Source organism: Epinephelus lanceolatus, chromosome 19, assembly GCF_041903045.1.
Source record: "Epinephelus lanceolatus isolate andai-2023 chromosome 19, ASM4190304v1, whole genome shotgun sequence".
NCBI classification, from domain to species: domain Eukaryota; kingdom Metazoa; phylum Chordata; class Actinopteri; order Perciformes; family Serranidae; genus Epinephelus; species Epinephelus lanceolatus.
Window position 1 is genome coordinate 20,908,362 of NC_135752.1, and position 22,024 is coordinate 20,930,385.

The 22,024-nt window shown below is 40.7% G+C and overlaps 1 protein-coding gene across 3 annotated transcripts; it reads left to right on the forward strand.

Moving 5' to 3' along the window:
• Positions 1-1,239: 1,239 nt before the first annotated feature.
• Positions 1,240-21,064, forward strand: LOC117269816 (bone morphogenetic protein 1-like). Of its 3 annotated transcripts, none has more exons than XM_033647154.2 (20): positions 1,241-1,580; positions 7,352-7,450; positions 7,541-7,690; positions 7,820-7,937; positions 8,660-8,838; positions 8,938-9,043; positions 10,105-10,229; positions 10,434-10,549; positions 12,843-12,945; positions 13,116-13,232; positions 13,406-13,551; positions 13,791-13,986; positions 14,066-14,191; positions 15,944-16,107; positions 16,236-16,416; positions 17,389-17,514; positions 19,483-19,610; positions 19,725-19,938; positions 20,137-20,387; positions 20,475-21,064. In XM_033647154.2, exons 1-20 carry the CDS (start codon positions 1,448-1,450, stop codon positions 20,607-20,609), a joined length of 2,913 nt encoding a protein of 970 aa, XP_033503045.2. In that variant the 5' UTR covers positions 1,241-1,447; the 3' UTR covers positions 20,610-21,064. The 3 variants fall into 3 exon arrangements, with proteins under 3 accessions (XP_033503044.2, XP_033503045.2, XP_033503046.2); XM_033647155.2 differs by having other exon boundaries at positions 15,947-16,107; XM_033647153.2 differs by having other exon boundaries at positions 1,240-1,580; positions 7,352-7,690; positions 15,947-16,107.
• Positions 21,065-22,024: the final 960 nt, after the last annotated feature.

Sequence of the window (22,024 nt, forward strand, 5' to 3'; positions counted from 1 at the left end):
TTTCCAGGCCTGAAAAAGTCATGGAATTAGTAAAAATCATTGAAAGTTTTGGAAAACTAGTAGAATTTTACCATTTGTAATTAAGTTGATTGTTACAGTAATCTTTCAGGAATAACCTTCCATGTAATGTAACATAACGGCAAATTTATTTTCTGTGAGTTAGCTGTTGACATAACATAGCTCTAATGTGTGTCAGCTTAGGGGTGCACTATATATCATTTCAGCATTTACACTGCAATGCGTAATAGTTGCATCAAAGAGCGTGCAATGTCAAGTAGGGTATATTAACTCAAACAACTTATTTGATGCTTGATACAAATAGAAAACTTGCCCAGTTGTCATTTTTCCATGATTTATACCAGCCAAGCCTCACGCTTTTAGAGGTTATGTGTATATGTGACGCAGTGTGACAGTGTTTGTTATGGGAAGGGAGACTCTTCTCTATGTGTGTGCAGATAAGTATCGTACCCAGGCTGGCAAGTGCAGCAATCACAGAATTAATCATGTGTCCTTGAAAAATAATGGAAAAGTGTTTACATTTTGTCCATCAAAATGTGTGGGAACCCTGCCTTCAAAATGCACATATTTTGAGACCTGAATGCTGCATTAGACTTTAGAAAACTGACTTCAAAATGTTAATAACCTCAAAGGACAACCTGTAGCAACAGTAGCTGCTGCAGTGGAGATCCTTTGACACCAAACAAGCTAAACTGAACTGACAGAAGCTGGGCCTTTCATCCAAATGAAAAAAAAAAAACAAAAAAAAAACCATGGCTGTAGTCCTTTCTGTTTGTGCCAACATAAAAACAGTTCATAGAAGAGACTGAATCTTCTCCTGCCATTACTACATGACACTGTGTACCCGTACAGTGGCTCAGATGAGGAGCAGAAAACGGAATTTAGCCTATCTCACATAAAAGGTTTCACTAAATTTAAATGGGCAAATGAAATGCAGCAGTTTATGATAAAGTCTGCATGTGGCATGGATGATCTGAGGAGGACATTAAACTCATCACAGTCAGTAAGTCGATCAATTTCTGTCTTTACTTGTGCCAGCTTCTACAATCTACAATGATAATTTTGCTCCAAAATGATTCTTTAACACTAAACTAAAGTTAAAACAGAACGAAAGAAAGAAAGAAAGAAAGAAAAAGAAAGAAAGAAAAAGGTTAAGTCACTTAGGCATTATGTAAATGTGCATGTAACCCATCTGCCTGCAGGTGAAGCACCTCTCAGGCTTCAGATGCATGGCTGTGTGTTTTGCTGTGGACTGTGCGCGCTCTGCTGTCGGTGCTGTATGGCAGCGGATCACTGCTGCAGAATGGAGACGTGAGAAAACAGCGCTGTGCTTTTTTAAATCACATCGCAGCTGTCGAGAAACTTTATTTATTTTTTCCTCTTCCTACAATTATCAATTTTACCTCGTGTAGATATTTGATCATAAGTTATGGAAGTAGCTCCAACATTTCTGTTCCTGCTGTGCGGTCTGCGCGTTTCTCTGGCGGCTGAGTGGGAGTTTGAGGACACTAATTTTACCTACCTCGGTGATGCAATCGATTACAAGGATCCCTGTAAAGCTGGTACAGTGACTTTATCTTCTCTAAGAATTTATTTATCTTTTGCATTTTATTTTAGTGTATATGTAGCCTAATGTGTGTTTAGCCAGTATCCCTATAGGCCCTGATCACTGTGAGCTAAAACATGTTTAAAGTTAAATTCAGCCTTAATGATTGTGATGTAAGGACAGTTGCCAAGTTAATAGGCTCATGTGAACATTTGCTAATAATTAATAGTTAATTAACCATTAAGTAACAGTAAAGTCCTAACCTGCATGAACTGCATTACTTTCATAGTAAGACTTATTTTCTTCATGTGTTACTGTCCCACTATATTTACTTGCTCCTTCCTTTCCATGCAGACCATCTGTTTAATATTGGCTTACTAGTAAAGTAAAACAAATGTGATCAAAGACAAATTTCCTTAAGTCAACAGCTCTCAAATAATGTTTAAGTTCTAGGTGTTTGCAGAAGTAAAACCACACTATGAAAATATTAAATTACAGGTACACGTCCTGTAACTTTGAAGACATAGAGGTGTTAGAGGATAAGCAGCAAAATGCACTCAAGTATCATAAATAAAAGTACTTAATATGTGACATTAGGCCCCTTTTATGTTGCTGTATTAAATTATTTTGTTATTATAATGCATTTAGTTGCATTCTAATGTTTAAGTTGAGGTATAGATCATTTAAGCTATGTGGTAATTTCATTTTCAGCAAGTTTATGAGCCAATATTGATCTTCACAATGTTGTAATAACTACAGCTGTCAAATAAATGGAGTGGAGTATTTGCACTTGAAATGTCGTGAAGCAGAATTACATCAAATAGCTTTAAATGCATGTATTCAGGTGAACCTTACACAAGAACCTTAAAACTGTGCTTAGGTGCCGTTTTTGAGTAGCCTAAATGTGTTCAGTGACGTGTTTCAAGATGAAGGGATCATACAGTTTAAAACAAGTTTCACATTTTTGTCTGAAAAACAATCTAATGAGAAAAAGAACATTCGATTAAACATATTGTATAGACAATAAATGCAGGATACTGATGACATTTCAAACATGCATCATGGATTAAATGTCAGATCTAAATGAACTGGCATGAAACTGCCTCGGATGTATCTGCCATGCCTTTGCAACCAGTCTTCTCCAGTGTTAAAGAATGTACAGCTTTCTTTTTTCCGTCATCGTACATGCCAAACAATTACTTTGGTTATTAGGATGGGCTCCAGTTGGTTGGGGTCCCTTTTCTCTTGTGACTTCTGAAACTTCCAAAACACACCACTCTTCTCCTCCGAGGCAGTTGCCTGGAGACTAGAGGTCATTGAGGCCGTGCCAGCGCAGTCCTCGGCTGGACGCCGGTGAAATCCCTCTGGCTTCAGGGCATGGGGTGCACACTGCAGGGGTGACAGTCATTTACAGTCACCCTTTGCATGAGTGAATTCACTTCAAAGGCCGACACAGGGCCCGCTACGTCTTTTCATTTGGACTTTCAAAGGTTGTTACATCACATGGGCAAATGAGGTATTTAATGGGAGCGACTCTAGCGAGCTGCTCTGCTCGACTTGTACAACGTGGGATCCTGATTTATACATGAGGTCGTAATAATGGAAATGAATTGCTAAGCCCGTAAAGGGAACATAAAACTTGGTCAGAATGTGTGTGTGATGTCACCTACCATAATTTTCAGAATGAGCTTTTTAAAACCTGGATTTAGGTTTATCAATCAGTGTCAAATCTTAATTTGAGCTTCAGAATTAGCTACTGACCTCCGTTTTGTGGTTTGACTTTGTATTGTAAGGCAGAGGTTGAAGGTTTTCCCGCTCACTTCAACACATTTTGTTGGAGTCACCAACCCAACTTTCCATCCCAGGCTATCATTCCTGCTCTTCACATGTCTGATTTCTTAGGATTGCTCCTTTTTGTATCCCAATCTTCAGCTGTGAAGGTTGAATTATCTGAAAGGATGCATCTTTTTCAGCACATACAGTACTGAGTAGCAAATCAAGCTATTAAATTATAGCACTTCACCACTTATGTCTTCCAGTTTCTGTGCTATCACATTAAATCCTGCAGTATCAGTGGTGGAGAAGTATTAAGATCCTTTACTTCAATAAAATACGTAGCACAACACCATAATAATACTCAATTACAAGTAAAAGTCCTTCATTTAAAATCTAATACCAGTAAAAGTAAGTATTATGAGAAAAATGTACCTAAAGTTTTAATAATAAATATACTCATAATGTAGAATGAATGACCCTTTTCAGAGTCGTATATATTTCAGTAAAATCACAATACAAACATATTTTATTATCAATGAGTTTCTGATTCTGAGCAAATTCTAATTACAAACCACTAAAATTAGTTATTGAAGTTTTGGATTTACTTATATAAAGAGTTTTGTCTGATGTGATTTATAACAGAGGAACACATTAGGGGAACACATTATCACTGATGTGCAATACTGTTATGTGTAGTATGTGTTTTTATGTTTTTATGGTGTATGTTTAATTTTGTCTAGACTATTATTGTAAGGCAGCAATACTTGTGCAGCTTATTGTATCGTATCATATAGATCATCACAGTTCATTACACTGAACATCAGTTTGATTATATAATAACTTTGCTTATAAATTTGCCATATCGTGATTTATATTATTACTGGAAAATATTGATTTCAAGTATCTAATAAATAAAGATAAAATAAAGCTTAAGCAGCATTTTAAAGTGGAAATGGACAGTTTTCTTTGCTTTCACTTATAGTTAAGAAGTAAATGTTGATTGCACAATGTCATGGCTACAGAATAATGACACAATGGCATTTAGATTGGTTCCCTACATGCCTCACTTTCAATATGAAACTCTGTCTGCCACTGGGGACGGTCTCCCATAGAAATGAAGGCTTAGTTTACAGCACAAGGAAGTGTGTCAACCTTTCCGCAACCAAAACAGAAAGGATAGCTTTTTGTTTTCCCCGGCAACTATCTGTAACTATCCCCACTTATCAAAGAGGATCAGTATAAGTTCTCTGCAGTTACAATCCCAAGTAGCAGAGATGGTGGATGGTACAACAACTGAAGTAACCCACCTCCCCACAACTGTTGAGCATAGATATTCTTATGTGTTCACTTGTGCCTTTTTATGTATTTGTACTTGCTATACATCTAATTGTCCTCTAGGGACAAAATAAATTTGAAGCTGGAGTTGAAGTTAAAAACAAAGTGTATCTTGTGTTGTTGGTAGTTGCCCTGAGGAAAACAGAAAGCAATCCAGTTGTCTTTGTGACAATGATGCCAACAATATTAGTATTTGGTAATGAAATAAACTAACTGTTTTTGAGTACAGGATCTGAGTAAATTAACTTCCACCACTGGCAGTAATGCATTGTATGTCTGGAAGCATACTACAAATCAGTGGTCAATAATGCAAATCAGTGGTTAATGATACCAAAGATCATCTTGAATGACCCTTAAACCCCCATTTTTAAAATTTCAGTTTGGTGTCAAAGGGCAAAATCAGTTCATGATTGTGATCGTTCTTTCTATGGCAATTTAATGTCCTGTAGAAAAGATGAAGTCTGAGACTGACATCATGATATTGTTAAACATAATCTGGGCCTCGTACAAAAGATAAGACTCATGTTTGGGAACTCCATGCTGCTAAACACACACTAAACAAACAAACAGTGTTCCTGGAGTGCTCACTAAATAATCATGATCCAGACTGATGGTCACAAGTGATTCATTTTAGACAACAATGAGTTTCCTCCATACAGACTCCTCTACAGGTGAAGACATGCAGTTTGTTTAATTTATATGCTGTTCAGAGATGCAGTACTTCATGTTATCAGGCATAAGGTCATTGCTCCGACGTAGAGGACCTCACTCCTGGGTTAATGAATTGCTGAGCATGAGTATGGAAACATACCCCTGCTTACTGATCAAGGCACTGTACTACAACAGAGTCAGAGTTGTGTACATTTGGGAAAAACACAACCATCCAGATGTTGCCTGTAGGCCTTTCATTCATATTAAGCTCCAACAGTTGGTCTTTCATTCTTTGCAGTTATTTTTACTGTAGGTCACCATTTGAGTAGCTAAGTCTAGCACAGTGTCATTACAGTCCTGTAATGTATTCAGGTCACATCTTTATTCTTTAAAATGACACAGTAGTTGGACAGTTCTCCAATATGTCTCAGTTTGTGTTGGGGAGGTGTGTTTGCTGATCAAACAGACACACTGAGTCCAGTTCAGGAGCTCGTTTTAGAACAGAGATATGCACTTATTGGACAGACAGACACAGCATAGCATGCAGTGGGCTTTGGCTCCTGTTTGCAGGTGAAAAGTTTAGTGAAATTCAGAGATAAAGTTTAAATACCAGCTGAAACTGGCTCTCTGTGTGCAGTGCAAATAATTTAACTGGAGTTCTACTTTTTTAAGTTTAGTTTTCAGATTAAGGTTTTTATTTACAGAATACTACTGAAAGAAATTGTTGGATATTTTGGGAAAGACATTCTCTTGCCAAGCTTTGGATAAGAATGCCAATGCTAATATACAGCTACAGCCAGCAGATGGTTATCTTAGCTTAGCATAAAGGCTAGTAGCAGGGGTGACCAGTTAGCTCAGCTCTGTCCAAAGGTTAAAAACCTTTACAGCTCACTGATTCACAGTTTTATATTTTATTTATTTTAGCTCTGCTCACAACCATCCATAAATCCACAGCATGTTTTTACCTTCTGGGTTTTGTATGTATAAAACAAATGAGATAACATGTTAATTAGTGAACTGCAGATGTGCTGCCACAAAAAATGTTGGCACTGTATGTTTTTGTTTTTTATTTGTAGGTTATGTAGCAGACATTTTAAAACTCTATGTTTCAACAATGCTGTGGTCAATGTGTGGTTAGGTTTAGGCACAAAAACCACTTGGCTGTGGTGAGGAAAAAATTGGGGGGTTTTTTTGGCTTAAAATACATGGTGCTAGGAGGACAATCCCTGCTAGAAGCATGGCAGGTGCCTACATGGCAATACATGGCTAAATTATAATCTTTGTTGATTGGTTTTCAGCAGTGGTCTGGAGTGGTCCACAGCTAGACAGGCATCTCACTTAGGTGACAATTCGGGTCCATGTCATTGGTCCAACAGTCCATTGGTCCGACATCCCATTAGTCCGACGGTCCGCGGTGCTGAACGGCTCCCGGTGGGCGTATTTCTACCTTGATGGTGTGCCGCTACTAGCTCTGGGTCAGCTGGGAAAGGCTTGAGGCGAAGCAGGCTCACAGCTTATGTGTTTGTCGCTTTCTTTTTCATTTTAACCCACACCAAGATCTTTTCCTAACCCTAACCAAGTGGTTTTTGTGCCTAAACCTAACCAGATCTTAACCACAGGGCATCATGATGATTTCGGAACAACGGGACTTCGGAACAATGGGTTTAATATGGTCGGAACAATGGGATGTCAGACCAATGGGCAGTTCCCGACAATTCATCCACCATCCCCTCCACCTCGGCATGACATTAACTACATCACTTCAGAAACATTGATATGTGTATGAAATGTGCAAAAGTAATGTATTCATGGTTTGTATAAATGTACAATGCCAACGTTTTCTACTGGTGACCAGGCTGGGATTTATACAGACCCAAGCTAGCTGTTTGTGTTTCTAGTCTTTAAGCTAAGCTAAGCTAGCCATCTGCCAGCTGCAGCTTCATATTAAACAAACATATCAATATATTGTTTTATTTTGATCATAATGTCATCTGTATGTATGTATTATGTATCTGTTCGCCTCAGCTGCCTTTTGGGGAGATATTGCCCTTGATGAAGATGACCTCCGCATGTTCAAAGAGGCCCCTGGACAGCACACTGTCCAGACTAACCACACAGACTCAGGTATCAAAGCAGGAACAGTTCTGACTGCCTGTTCAAATAAAAAGATGAGGAACGCTGATTTTCTTTTTTCTTTTTTTTTTTTTTTAACAGATAACAGTTCCACCACCAATGACAGCGTCAGGAGTAAGAGAGCTGGGGACAGACAGAGTCTCCATCGTCGGAGGAGAGCGGCCACCTCCAGACCTGAGCGAGTGTGGCCAGATGGCATCATCCCATATGTGATCAGTGGGAATTTTACTGGTGAGCTCTGAATGCAAACAGTAAATTACTCACATATTCTTACAGGGGGAGTTTTCTGCTACATACAGCCAGCATGTGTTGGTTGCGGTTTTGACATTCTGAAGCTGTCAAAGTGTAATTTCTTTTCAGGCAGTCAGAGAGCCATTTTCCGTCAGGCGATGCGTCACTGGGAGAAACACACTTGTGTGACATTCATAGAGAGAACGACTGAAGAAAGCTACATTGTTTTCACCTACAGACCTTGTGGGTGAGTTGGCCATTAACCATTTTTAAATCATTTATTTTGTTAAAGTTTAGTTGGGGGGTTTTCTATCATGCTGTTGTGTTCTAAAAATTTAGACTGATTTTGTCTCTACTGTGCAAGACAGTCATTGATTTCCATTCATTCTTAAATGATGTGAAAGTCACAGTGTGTTTGGCTCCTTATATACAATATATAAACTACCTGCCAACTTGCAAACACATTGTGGTATGGCAACGTATCCTCCTACAAGGGTTCATATCTTACGAATTACCGCCCCACAAATGGTCTTGTGACATTACTTACTTTACATAACTTGTGCTTAACACCAAGGTTAGGTGAGAAACGTTAGGTAAATTAGATTTAGGGAAAAGAAACATGGTGACAACGTACCTGAAAGTTCACTTGGTTTCACATAGGACACAAACACTGGTCTCCTTGGACAAAGTCCTGTGTTTGTTTGACCCAACATCCCTCATTATGTGGACTTTCATTCTTTATACTACTTTCTTCTTAACTCCCAATAGTTCATTGGTTATGTGATCACAGCCTTCCCAATTAGATGGGTTATCTATGAATTCGGGTGCATTACTTTTTGGAAGTATACATACAAACAGTACATTAGAACAGCCTTGGAACAGCCATTTAATATTCATAAATAGCAAACAGTCGGTGTCTGTTCTGCAGGAGCTTCAGGATGTGGAACTAAACAGTGTCGCCCCCTGCAGGTGTTGCTCTTACGTAGGGAGGAGAGGTGGCGGCCCTCAGGCCATCTCCATCGGAAAGAACTGTGACAAGTTTGGCATTGTGGTGCATGAACTCGGCCACGTCATCGGCTTCTGGCATGAACACACACGTCCGGACCGTGACGAGCATGTAAGCATCATCAGAGACAACATCCAAGCAGGTACTGTTGTTGAAAAGAGTGTGAAAACGTGTGTGTGCTCACCGACCCTCCAGATGTTTCACCATTCATTCAGTCCACTGATTATGTGTATATGATTAGGACAGGAGTATAACTTCCTGAAGATGGAGCCAGGCGAGGTCGACTCACTTGGGGAGGTGTACGACTTTGGCAGCATCATGCATTATGCACGGAATACTTTTTCCAGGTTGGCTTTTTGGTGCTTTCTTATGCATTTCCTTCCTGAAGTTAGTTTTTGTGTTAAAGCGACTGCAAGGATTTCATCACTTTAATTTCCCAGGTGTCATTTATTTTCAGCTCTACCCTGGTTTACATTAACAGGCCATTAAACAGCTCCGCTGGGGCAGTTGCTGGACTCAAGAGCCTAACTGTTGGTGATTCACTCTGTCCATCCTGCCTGTATGTTTTAACTGGCAACATAAAGTGCACCAGCCTGCTTCTCAACCCAGGCCATCACCAGCACCACCTTACCTCCGACAGTCAGCTATTAAACTCCTGTACATTTCTGAAGTTTAGAGAAATTACTGTTTTTATGTGTTAGTTGCACAGTATTTAATCAAGAGTTTCTGGTCATTTGACCTTCCTAACTGTCCCTAATATCATGCTGCATCATCAGCGGAGCTACTACACTGACCTGGTGTTTGTCCCTTCATTCAGCTCTGCTAAACAAGCTCCATAGGAAACCTCGGGGGATTTGATCCTTTATTGTCACAGAAATGGTTTCACACTAGTCTCCTTTTCATTTCTGTCTCGTGCATGTTGTTGCCCCGTTGCTTTTCTCTGTGCTTTGGTTTTTTACCTCCATCGCCGCTTTGCCGGTCTGGGTCATGGAGGCGAGCCAAGCTAAATAAAGGCCTGGCAGTTCAGGCTTTGTTGAACAATTTGGGCTGGAGTGGCCTTTTTCTCTGGCATTCAGGAGCGGGCTCCACTGAGCCGGCTGGCACCGTCGAAAAGCCCCATTCAGAGTGCTCTGTTTGCACATGCCTGTCATTCATGGGTGCATCACCATGGGAACTGTGCAAGAGTGAGCTCCAAACCCAGTGAGAGATTATCAGAATCAATAAAGTATCAAGGTGTTGAACAGGAGTCGGATCGAGAAAAAAATCACACTAATCTGTCTGTCAATGTGCGCTTCTGAAAAACACATTTTCTCATCAGGCTTCATTTGCTGTAAATGATTTTTGAATTATTACTTTTTTTTTTATCTTCTCTGATCTCTTTTGATTTTATGTTTGTGATATGAAACAGAGGAATCTTCTTGGACACGATCTTGCCCCGTTATGACGTTAATGGAGTCAGGCCACCTATTGGACAGAGGACCAGGCTTAGCAAAGGGGACATAGCACAAGCCCGCAAACTCTACAAGTGTGCAAGTAAGCTGCATTATATATGTAGAAAATATAGTCACCCAATCTTACTTTTATCATTTTCAAAGTCAGTGACATATTACACATCATGACTGGATGTGAGCTAAGCAGTTAAAAATCTCCCATGTTCTTCTGTCTGGGGCTTTAATGTTATGTCTTTGCTCTGTTGTTGTATAACCATGTGTATGTGATGGTGTCTGGTTCTTAAAGGGTGTGGGGAGAGCCTGCAGGAGAGCACTGGAAACTTCTCTTCTCCTGGTTTTCCGAACGGCTACTCAGCGTATGCTCACTGCGTCTGGAGGATTTCTGTCACTCCTGGAGAGAAGGTGAGTGATGGCAAATACGTGGGAGTATTAACTCAAGAAGAGCTACACAGTTAACCAAATTTATCAAGTTACTGATTTAATGAATGCCAGTTACTCATATCACAATTTTCAGTAAATGAAATATCCCGAGACTGTCTGGACTTTTTAAAGCAGGGGTGTCAAACTCATTTTATGTCATAGGCCACATACAGCCCAGTTTGATCTCCAGTGGGCAAGCTCATTTTGAAAACAATCATATGTCTGTTTTTTAGCATTCAATCAGTCTACTACTCACTGTCACTACATGTGCATTTTCTATGTATGTCCTGTTGTTTGCAGTGATGCTAACATCACCACACCAGACTAAGGTGGCAGCTATTAGGAAGCAGGTTAAGTTATCCCTGCCTTATAAAATCAAAAGTTTTGGTACAGCCTCCTCAATCAGGTTTCAACAATATTGTTTTAAGATAGAAGTCTGATACAGATTCATTTGTAGCCTACTGAAGCTGCTTATTGACAACATTTTGCACAATGTCTAATATGTAAGGGTTAATCCACTAGTAGGTGTGTTCTAAACGGTTTTAATGCACGACGTGGGGGCAAAGAACTACCCGACACGCAGCAGAGGCATTAAAACCGTTGGAACACACCTACTAGTGGATTAACCAGCTTATACCATGGTCATTTGCCAAGAATACAGGAATAAAAGGATTCGACAACTTTTGGTGAAAGTTTTGTACTCAAAATCGAAAGTTTTTGAAGCAAGAGCTTACCATTGTCATGACAAGGAATAAACTAGTCCCTTTAACAACCACGCCAGTTACAGTAGTCACAGTAGGACGGGATGAGGCTCAATCGCTTTAACAAAGCCAAAAGTAGCCTATTAAAAATTAAAATTAAGCTTGATTTAGGTCAAATTTATTCCACAGTGTGGTTATTGTTTATAAAACGATAGGACCAAGTAGTGAGTTGTGACCCAGTGTGCAGATAGGCCATCAGATTCTTCTGCGGCATCCCATTCCTCAAAATCCTTGTACTCTCCAAATAAGTTAAAAGAAATGTTAAAATCAGCCATTTCTGTTTGTTTTTTCCCTCGGAAGTTGTTTGACAGCTGCAGTGTTTTTTTTCCCTCGGCAGTTGACAGTTTGACAGCTACACTCGTTAATGTTGCTGTGGTTACAGGCTGGTTAGCGGATGAATTTAGACAGTTATAAAGTTTAGCCGAACTATGTGTGCATTAAAGGGTTTTAACGCGTACCTGCCGACCAAATCAGAAAAGAGTATTCACCCAGACCATGGTATAACTCTGAATAAGACCACAATAAGTATATTGTTGCTTTAGAGATTTGTATTTTGGTCCAAGTGAAAAAGTTTCTGAAGCAACATTTTACATATTCAGTGTTTAACTTGCTCCTGAAACATGGCACCTCTTAGCCTTCTCAAGTGCACCAATATAAGGTGTGCAGAGTCATCTAGTGGGCCAGACTGGACCCTTTGGCGGTGGCCAGTTTTGGCCCATGGGCCGTATGTTTGACACCCCTGCTTTATAGGGACAATGAGGGTAGCGATAAATGGACTTCATTTGTATAGCGCCGTTCTAATCTTCCAACCATTTGAAATGCTTTTACACTGCATGCCTCACACATTCATACACTGGTGGCCGAGGCTACCATACAAGGTGCCACCTGGTACTCATTTAAACATTCACACACATTTGCACACAGATGGCACACAATTTAGGATCCAGTATCTTGCCTAAGGATACTTCGGACATACAGACTGCAGGAGCCAATAATGTAGCCACTGAACTTCCGGTTAGCGGATGACCCGCTGTACCTCCTGAGCCACAGCTGCCCCGATTTGTCGCTCAGGAACTGTTCTGAGGGAAAGTTTGGAGTAGGTCCACTGATAGCTCACCTAGCACCACTGATAGTGTTACAGGCCAGCTGAGGAGTACGCCATTAATGTTTACATCTTGCGCTGTCATGAGCAGGAGCTTCTTGTCCATGAGTAGATGCACACTTCCTTCTGCGCAGTGATACAGTTAGTGTGTGTAGTTTGGTAGAGAGAAAATAGTTCCTACATGAAACTGCTCACAACAGTGGCACTTTGAGCACCACGAGACGAGTGCCATTTAGTTTCCTTATATTAGACTTAGAAGTTAACAAAACTTAGAAGTAACAAAAAGAGGAAAATGGTGTGTTTATTAATATTTCAACTGTTGTGAATCATATGAATAATGATAAATGTCAAATCTTGATGCTAGATTTTTTCTGTACTGATCTGCCCTTCATGTTTGTCTTCTGTCTTATAGATTGTTCTGAATTTTACCTCCATGGACCTCTTCAGGAGTCACTTGTGTTGGTACGACCATGTGGAGGTCCGAGACGGGTTCTGGAGAAAAGCTCCTCTGAAAGGTCTTTAACTTTGATTTACAGTGGAGCTCCTCTCCTTCCACTGAGTGTCATCTATAAATCTGTCATTAGACTGATACAGTGTCATGATGACTGTGTTATATACTCAGTAGCAAGCACTGTGAAGTAGTTACTGACAGACACTACCATTATTTTTTTATGTGCTTTGGCAGGCCGTTTTTGTGGAGACACACTTCCAGATTCAATCATCTCAACCGACAGTCAGCTTTGGATTGAGTTCAGAAGCAGCAGCAGCTGGGTGGGCAAAGGCTTTTCAGCAGTCTATGAAGGTGCAACACTGATGATATGTGGATTTTAATGTGCACTTTTATATGCAGCATCCTCAGCAGTTACAGCAGATTTTACAGGTTTTACACTTCCTTTTCACTGTATATTGTCAACTGAAGGTAGAAATATAGAACAATCTCTGGATGAAACAAATCACTTCTCACCTCCTGTGCAGCCATCTGTGGCGGAGAGGTGAAGCGGGACAGCGGCCAGATCCAGTCCCCCAATTATCCTGATGACTACCAGTCCAACAAAGTGTGTGTGTGGAGAATTACAGTAGAGGAGGGATTCGATGTTGGCCTCTCCTTTCAGTCATTTGAGGTAAAAGCACTTTTGTTGTTACTGTTTACATATTAAGAAAATGAGGAAATGACTCCAGGAAAACTGTGAGAATGCTTCACAAATCTTCACAAATCAGGTAGCTTGGAACTTCATTTTTGTTAGCCCTCACTTTTGTTTTACTTGCGAACTTCCTCAAAAGGAAGTAGGCCTGTTTAATCATCACTATCATCTGCTGTAAAATCTTTTCACAAACTTCACTGTCCTTGCTTCCACTGCAGATTGAGAGACATGACAGTTGTGCCTACGACTACGTTGAGGTGAGGGATGGCAGTTCAGAGAGCAGCCCGCTGCTCGGCCGTTTCTGTGGCTACGACAAACCAGACGACATCAAGAGCAGCTCCAACCAGCTCTGGCTGAAGTTTGTGTCTGACGGCTCGGTCAACAAAGCCGGGTTTGCAGCCAACTTTTTTAAAGGTGAGAAACTCATGTTGGTCACAAGCTGCCAGAAATAAAAAGAATTCCTGGTTTAATTTTGGCGATTTTCCTTTGACAGAGATGGACGAGTGCTCCAGGCCTGACAACGGTCACTGCGAGCAGCGCTGTCTGAACACACTGGGCAGCTACAGATGTGCTTGTGACCCCGGATATGAGCTGGCAGCTGACAGACGCAGCTGTGAGAGTGAGTGTAGAGCACGACCATACACACTAAACCTGCAAGCTAGTTCAGACAGTCAGCTTGAATCTGCCATTACACTCGGATGGCATACCACTCTCACTGCAACATACTGTATGTCCAACACACTTTTTCAATCATGGTGTAGTACTTCCCGTGAAAATTTGACATTTTGGGAAATACACTTTCTGGAGGAGGGTAAATTGAGAAGATCCTCTTACGTGTAGTGCTATTTATCAGTCTAGATTGTTGTGGTGTGAGTTGTTGAGTTCTGGAGAACCATAGAGATATCTGCCTTCTCTCAAATATAATGGGACTAGATGGCACTTGGCTTGTGATGGTCAAGAAAGAAATACATTGTTGTCAGCAGTTTCATGTAGGAACTTTTCTATTCTGACCAAAATACACCTGTCAAACTTATTACAGCACAGAAGGAAGTGTGCATCTACTCATGGACGAGGATCTTGTGTAAATATTAATGGCGCCCTTCACAGCTGGGCTGTAATGTTACCTAGCTCAGTGGTGCTAGGTGAGCTATCAGTAGATGCATGCTTCCTTCTGCACAGGGATACAGCTGACGGGTGTAGTTCAGTAGAAAGAAAATAGTTCTTACATGAAACTGCTCACAACAAGGTCTGTGGATTATCTTGAGTAACCAAGTCATGATTTCTCGAAAGAGACATTGCTGTTGAGTTTTTAAAATGTATTTTTTGTGCGGTTTGAGCACCACAAGCCGAGTGCCATCTAAATCCCTTATGTTCAAGTGAAGGCAGACAACTCTGGGGCCGACATCTCCAACACTCAGCAACTCACACCTAAACAATCTATAATGATGAATAGCAGTTCAGGTAAGTAGTAGTAAATATATATTTTTGATGAACTGTACCTTTAAAGATTGGAAATAGGGGGAAACAGCTGGCTTGACTGCATCCAAGCATCATAAAATCTGCCCATCAACAGATGTCTCAGTCTGTGTGTTAAGCTATAAGCTAACTACCTTACTGTTTTTACCCGACATTTGCTTCCACTTGAGTTCGTTCATCCTCAGGTGCATTCAACAGCTAAAATAGGCCCAATAAACAGGCTCTAAGTATGTTTGAGTTCCCACAACAACAACAAATAAAAAAGCTCAGACAGGCCTGGGGACTGCAGCTGGGAAGTATCAACTTTGTCCATGAAGTTAAAATTCTTTTTGAAATCAGATAGATAGATGACAACAAAAAATGATATATGAAATTTAACTTTTACAAGTGCTGCTCATACAGGCATAACAAACACATGTGTATTCTGGGAAGAAGGTCTTATCTCTTTTTGCACAGTTGAGACCCAATTCTCTGGTAGTCTCTCTTCCACCACAAGAGGGCAGTACTCACTTACTGTAACTTCTTATGAGCCTCAACAGTCTATTGCAACACTGTTTTGATTAATCTGAACAGAACAAGAAGGGAAAACATTTCAACTCAGAACAATGTGTTGCTTTCCATTTTGTAGAAAGACAGAACATTTATCCTGCAAACTTTGACTTTCAGTACCACAGTTCTATTACTTTGATTTTATTTGGGTATTACTTTATTTCTTGATGTTTTTTGGTAATAAACAACACCCAAATTAAGAAATCATCTTTTTCTGCAATTAAATGATCAAATAAAAGGTTCAAGAATTCACAAATTCACACAATTGGATGATTTGATTTATGTTATGCAAGTGTTTTTCTCTCACACTTCTACCACTAAAATCAGAATGCTCTCCCACCACCAGCAGCTGCCTGTGGCGGGTTCATCACCAAACTGAATGGCTCCCTCACCACCCCCGGGTGGCCCAAAGAATACCCACCCAACAAGAACTGTGTGTGGCAGCTGGTGGCACCCATTCAGTATCGCATCACTCTTGTGTTCGATGTGTTTGAGACCGAAGGGAACGATGTAAGTGATGTTTTTACTGTAGCCTTTCTGCAGATGTTTCATCAGATAACCTGCGAAAATCATGCTAATTTCACAGGCCAATCCTTTGTCCTCTGTAGTAAGTAAAATGTTCTAGTGTTTACCATCAGGTGTGTAAGTATGATTATGTGGAGGTGCGCAGTGGGCTGAGTTCAGACTCAGAGCTTCATGGGAAGTTCTGTGGAGCGGAGAAACCCGAGGTCATCACCTCCCTGCACAACAACATGAGGATCGAGTTCAAGTCTGATAACACCGTCTCCAAAAGAGGCTTCAAGGCTCATTTCTTCTCTGGTGAGTCTCAAAGAGTGAAGTTATTCAGAAAGTACTGAGGAGGGAAACAGTGAGGAAGCATTACATAATGTCCAGACCTGGTATAGTGAGAAGGGCAAAACCATAAATTGACTCCAATAACAAAGCAGGCAGCTGTCTTCAGTCTCCAACACCAGAACTGAGGCAGTGTGGTTCGATTCTTTGAGAAGCTTGGATTTAAGTTTGCACAATTTAATACTTTAGGAGCATGCTTGGTGTTTAAGTGAGATAAATCTCTTAATTTTACACTCAGCATCACATTCACATTTTGCATTATTCACGTGTAATCTTATTTTAAACTTTAAAGCAAGCCCAGTGTTTGTTTTTTTCCTAATAAATATTGTAGTGAATATTTCATTGCATAGAAAAAAAGCTTTTTCACAAAATGATATGGAGAGCACTTAATGTCACAACAGCTTAAATGAATGTGTTCTATTTAATCAGACCACAGATGGCTATACATTTCCTGCTTGACTGTTTGTAATTGAAATAAATATTGATAGCTCATCTCAATATCCATGTGGAAAGATCTCATTTACTCCTTATTTAAAATTAAAAGTTGTGAAAAGGCCTTCTCACATGTTTTTTATTAGGTATGTGTTCACTGTTGACAGCATGAAACCAACTTAATGTTGATAAGTGGGAATGCAAGTTGTGGATATTTGACAACCCTCTATTTTGGCCTGTGGATGTGGAGAAGTGAGCTCTTCAGAAACACTAACACAGGGGTCTAACCCAAGAGATGTTTTGCTGATAGCTGACCCAGGGTTGTGGCTCTTGCGTGTTTCATACTGCAGATTCTTCCTCCTTGAGAAACAAATAAGCCTTTGTGTCCACACTCAGCAGTAGTTCTGGGCCTAAAATGTTAACTCAGTATATTCTGAAAGGTTTCTGCAGCCCACTGTGTCACAGATTCACATGTTGTGAATTAAAATTCTTCAAACACCCCAACAGATATAGATGAGTGCTCAAAGGAAAATGGAGGCTGCCAGCATGAATGTGTGAACACCTTCGGGAGCTACAGCTGTCAGTGCCGCAGCGGCTTCATGCTGCATGATAACAAGCACGACTGCAAGGAAGGTACAGTAAGTGTTTCTGCTGTCCACTCAAAGTATTTCACCATTGGAAAGATGGTCTTTTGATAAAACTGGGCTGTCTGTGCAGTAGAAAGAGGCAAATACTTTTGAAATTGGTGCCACATGACCAGAGAACACAGAGAAAAGGGGCGGTGGCATTTTGCCCGAAAGGGAGAAAACCTACAACTACCAGAATGCACTGCGCCGCACCGGACCAATAGGCGCTCCCACTGGCAGGATAACATAACGCGAACTTGGCAGTTTGACAGAATAGCGGTGCTGGTAACAAATTATCTTGTATTACAGTTAAACGCTATGTTAAAACATGTTTTTGAAAACATTTGAGGGGCGAGAAATAAGCAACGCGGTAACAGAATCATGGATTGCATTTGCTCGGCACTGCTTAGTTTTAGCATTTGAAGGGAGTTTGGTTTGAGTTTCAAAGAGTGGACCGGGTCTGTCTCTTCATCCACTTCTGTACTCTTTGTGTCCATGGTGGTAGCATGCATGGCAGTATGAAAATCCTGAAACACAGCCTGTAGTTTGAGTAATAGCCCGAGAGCCAGCAAAATGTTTTGCATCATCCGGTGGAGTTTGGCTGGGAGACGAGAAGGAAGATCTAGGGACTGGCTAGATGGAGGGAAGTTTACTAATGTTCATTTACAAATACTACTCACATTGTCATGATACAAAGCTGGCTGAAAATTGGTGAAGTATCCTTTTAAAGGTTCAGTTCACCCAAATTACATAAAGTCTAAAATTTATTATTTATATTTGAGTGTTTGATTCTTCACCTTTTTCATCCAGTCCTTTGAATTTCTAACCCCGCCCTGGCCTCATGAGAACGAGGCCTCATGAGAATGAGGCCAGGAGAATGAGGCTGGATATAAAGTCATGAGGGGATAGAGACTGGGGCGTTCAATCTTCTTACTTTGTTTGATATGTCTTATTTTTACAGTACTGTAGCTACATGGATTTTCTATGTGTGGATGGTGTATGAAAATAATGAACGTAGTTACCATGACGTCACCCATTACTTTGTTGATTCCTGTCTTGAAACCTTGAGTTTGGAAATTTGATCGTTGCCATCTTGGATATTTGGAGCCAGAAGTGACCATATTTGAATGAGGAGGGGCTAGCTGCTAGCTTGGTTAGCGTGGTGTATTTGCGGTCATGGTAACTGTGATAATGCTAATGCTAATTTTTGCCAGCAAAAAACATGCTTAAAACCCCTAAAGCAAAATATATTTACCAGAAAAACTAAACATCAGAGTCCTTGGAGGGTCTTTTAGTAAAACCAAACACAATACAGGAATTTTTGAGGTGACCAAAATTTTGAGGTGAAATGACATCATGAAATCATCTGGAGTTACGTTATGGCACCATTTTGCTGTTGCTGCGACGGACAGCATGTCAGCACTCATCTGTCACTTAAAGCAGCCATGCCCCTTAATTATGCATATATTTTATGCCTTACAGAGTTAAAACAAATGAGCTGTAAAAATCACCCACCCTACAGTTGTCATGAATGGGGAAAAAAAGCTATAGAGACAGAAACCATTTTTTGTACCAGGCTGTAAACATGTTTATTTGTGCTGTGAAGTTGGGCGTTATAATGTGGGGTCTGTAGGGATGTGACTCACTTTTGGAGCCAGCCTCAAGTGGCCGTTCGAGAAACTGCAGTTTTTGGCTTCATTTTTCAGCCCTGAATGTTGCCGCTTGGGAACTAGTCTACATAAAGCTAGCTCATTGTCTCACTTACTGTCTCTCCAAGTCAGAATGAAATCTGTTTCCTCAGTCATGTTTGAAAAGTTTTAGTTTTGCTTTCATTATCCTGTACATTTGATGGATGCCTATTTAAAAGGTAAAATTTCTCAGAGATCATTTCCTTCAAAGAGTAGGAAATGATGTGACCTCCCAGTGATGCAGCTCTTATTGTTTTGTCCTGAAGTCATTTTGCTTTGTCTTTCAGCGGGCTGTGATCATGCTGTAAACACTGTGTCAGGGACGATGAGCAGCCCCAACTGGCCTGATAGGTATCCCAGCAAGAAGGCCTGCACCTGGTCTCTGACCACGACCCCGGGCCATCGTATCAAACTCGTATGCCATTGGATGTTTTTTCTTTTTTCATTAAAACTTTACGTCATGACCCAAATTAAAAATTGAAAAGCAACTTATTAAAGGTGATTCATAGTTTTCTAATATGACTTTCAGGTTTTCAATGAGATCGACATGGAGGCTCATCTGGAGTGTGCTTATGACCATCTAGAGATCTACGACGGGCGAGACACGCGTGCCCCCAGTCTCGGACGCTTCTGTGGCACCAAAAAGCCTTCTCCAGTCATCTCCAGTGGCAACAAAATGTTCCTGCGTTTTTTCTCAGACAACTCAGTGCAGAAGAGAGGCTTTGAGGCTTCATACAGAGCAGGTGGGCACAGCAACTGTGGCTTTCCCAAAAAAGCCTGGAAAATGAGTACAATGGCACTCTGGGGAAAGAATAGACTACCAAAAACGTGACATTTTGACTATTGGTTTGTTTTCTGCCGTGTTTAGAAAGCTGCATTCTTCCCTCATTTTTACGAGTTCCTCTTTTTGACCCTCTAATTTTGTGGTTGTGAATTCCCAGAATGTGGAGGAAGTCTGAAAGCCGAGGTCAAGACAAAAGATCTCTACTCTCATGCCCAGTTTGGAGATAACAACTACCCCAGTGGCTCCGACTGTCTGTGGGTGGTCTCTGCTGAGAAGGGTTATGGAGTGGAGATCATCTTCCAAGTGTTTGAGATCGAGGAGGAAGCAGACTGCGGGTATGATTACGTGGAGCTGTATGACGGTGCTGACATCAAGTCTCCGAGGCTGGGACGATACTGTGGATCTGGGGTAAGGCTAAAAATATCCGTCTGGTGTAGTAAACACTGTTTAAATTACTCCTCAAAAACCCTCTTTTTTTGTCTCTCTTTTCCTCAGGTTCCAGAGGAAGTCTACTCAGCTGGGGACGCCATCCTTTTAAAGTTTCACTCAGACGACAGCATCAATAAAAAAGGCTTTCATGTACGCTACACAAGTACAAAGTTCCAGGACACGTTACACGCAAGCAAGTGACTCTCTGAAACTACCCCAAAACCTAAATGGAGACTTCACCCCTAACATTTGGTCGGACACACCCATCTCCAGGCGAGGAGTGGATGCATGGATTCACACCACAAACACCAACCCGCATACTTTACATTCACATCTGTTAGACAGAGTGAAGCCATGCGGATAAAATTGCACCTTTGCTCCTCCTCATTATATAGCTATATAGGATGAAAGGCGAGGGCTAGTTTGCAGTGATAATTTCGAGTAAACAAGTAAAATGAGCTGATCACGTCATAGCACTTTGTTGAGATATAAAATGTATATATTGTGATATAGTTTTCTTGTTTTTTAATCAAAATATCAACTGTGTCACTTTTTTACTGTCTGGGGTTGAAAGTTCACTTCTAATGAATGTAATGCAGTTTGTTGTATTATATTACTGGACAAATGCATATTATAATAATAATGAGGGTGGAGGATGAAGAACATCTAAGCTTAGTTTTATTTTCCTTAAATCAGACTTGGTCTGTTATTTAAGTTTTTTCTGACCTGCCTTTGATTTACTTTAGTGATGTTTATGAGTTTCATTCCCTCACAGTATATTTTGAGTGGGGTTTCTGTGCTGTATATTCTCTTGCAACACTCAGCAGTACAGCATGATAATAGATAAAATTATTTTCACTTTACATCTCAGACTACTTGCTGATCAGGAAACATTTTCTACACTGACCTCAATCAGCAACTTAAAGATGGGGTAGGCAGTTTTATTTTGGCGTCACTGGGCGAACATTCCTTAACAGCCTTTCAGCATATTGTAATTCAGCTGCACTGAAAGAAAACTAATCTTCTGCACCTCCTCCTCCTCCACTTCTGCTCTGTCTTCAGACTTTAGACAATCTAGCCCATGAGGGGAGACTTTGGCCAATCACAAGTCATTTCAGAGCAAGGGTGTTTCGATTGGCTGTTCTAGAAATGCAGATGCAAGTGCATGTCCTTTCAGGGAAAGCCCGAGTGAATGGTGGAAAGTCCTGCAGGAAAAAGTTGCTATTCCAGCATTGGCAACAACTGCCTACACTTCAAAGCAACCCAAAAAGGAGGATGGACTTACCAAAAAGACAGTGAAGTGTCAGTGAAGTGTTTCAGAAATGGAGAGGAAATTTTACTAATAGTTTAGCCTTATTGGTGTAGTGGTTAGCATTGTCACATCATAGCAAGAGGGTTTCTAGTTCAAACCTGGGGTGGGGGAACCCCTCTGTGCAACGTTTGCATGTTCTCCCCGTGTCAGCGTGGGTTTTCTCCGGGTATTCCAGCTTCCTCCCACAGTCCAAAGACATGCAGGTTAATTGGTGACTCTAAATTGCCTATAGATGTAAATGTGAGTGTGAATGGTTGTCTGTCTCTATGTGTCAGCCCTGTGATAGTCTGGTGACCTGTTCAGG

Bases quoted from the DNA above. Each gene is read 5' to 3' on its own strand.
- LOC117269816 (XM_033647153.2), top strand. From the start codon at position 1,448: ATGGAAGTAGCTCCAACATTTCTGTTCCTGCTGTGCGGTCTGCGCGTT. The intron at 9,044-10,104 runs GTTGGCTTTTTG...GATATGAAACAG, and splicing joins GCACGGAATACTTTTTCCAG to AGGAATCTTCTTGGACACGA. The intron at 16,417-17,388 runs GTGAGTCTCAAA...ACACCCCAACAG, and splicing joins CAAGGCTCATTTCTTCTCTG to ATATAGATGAGTGCTCAAAG.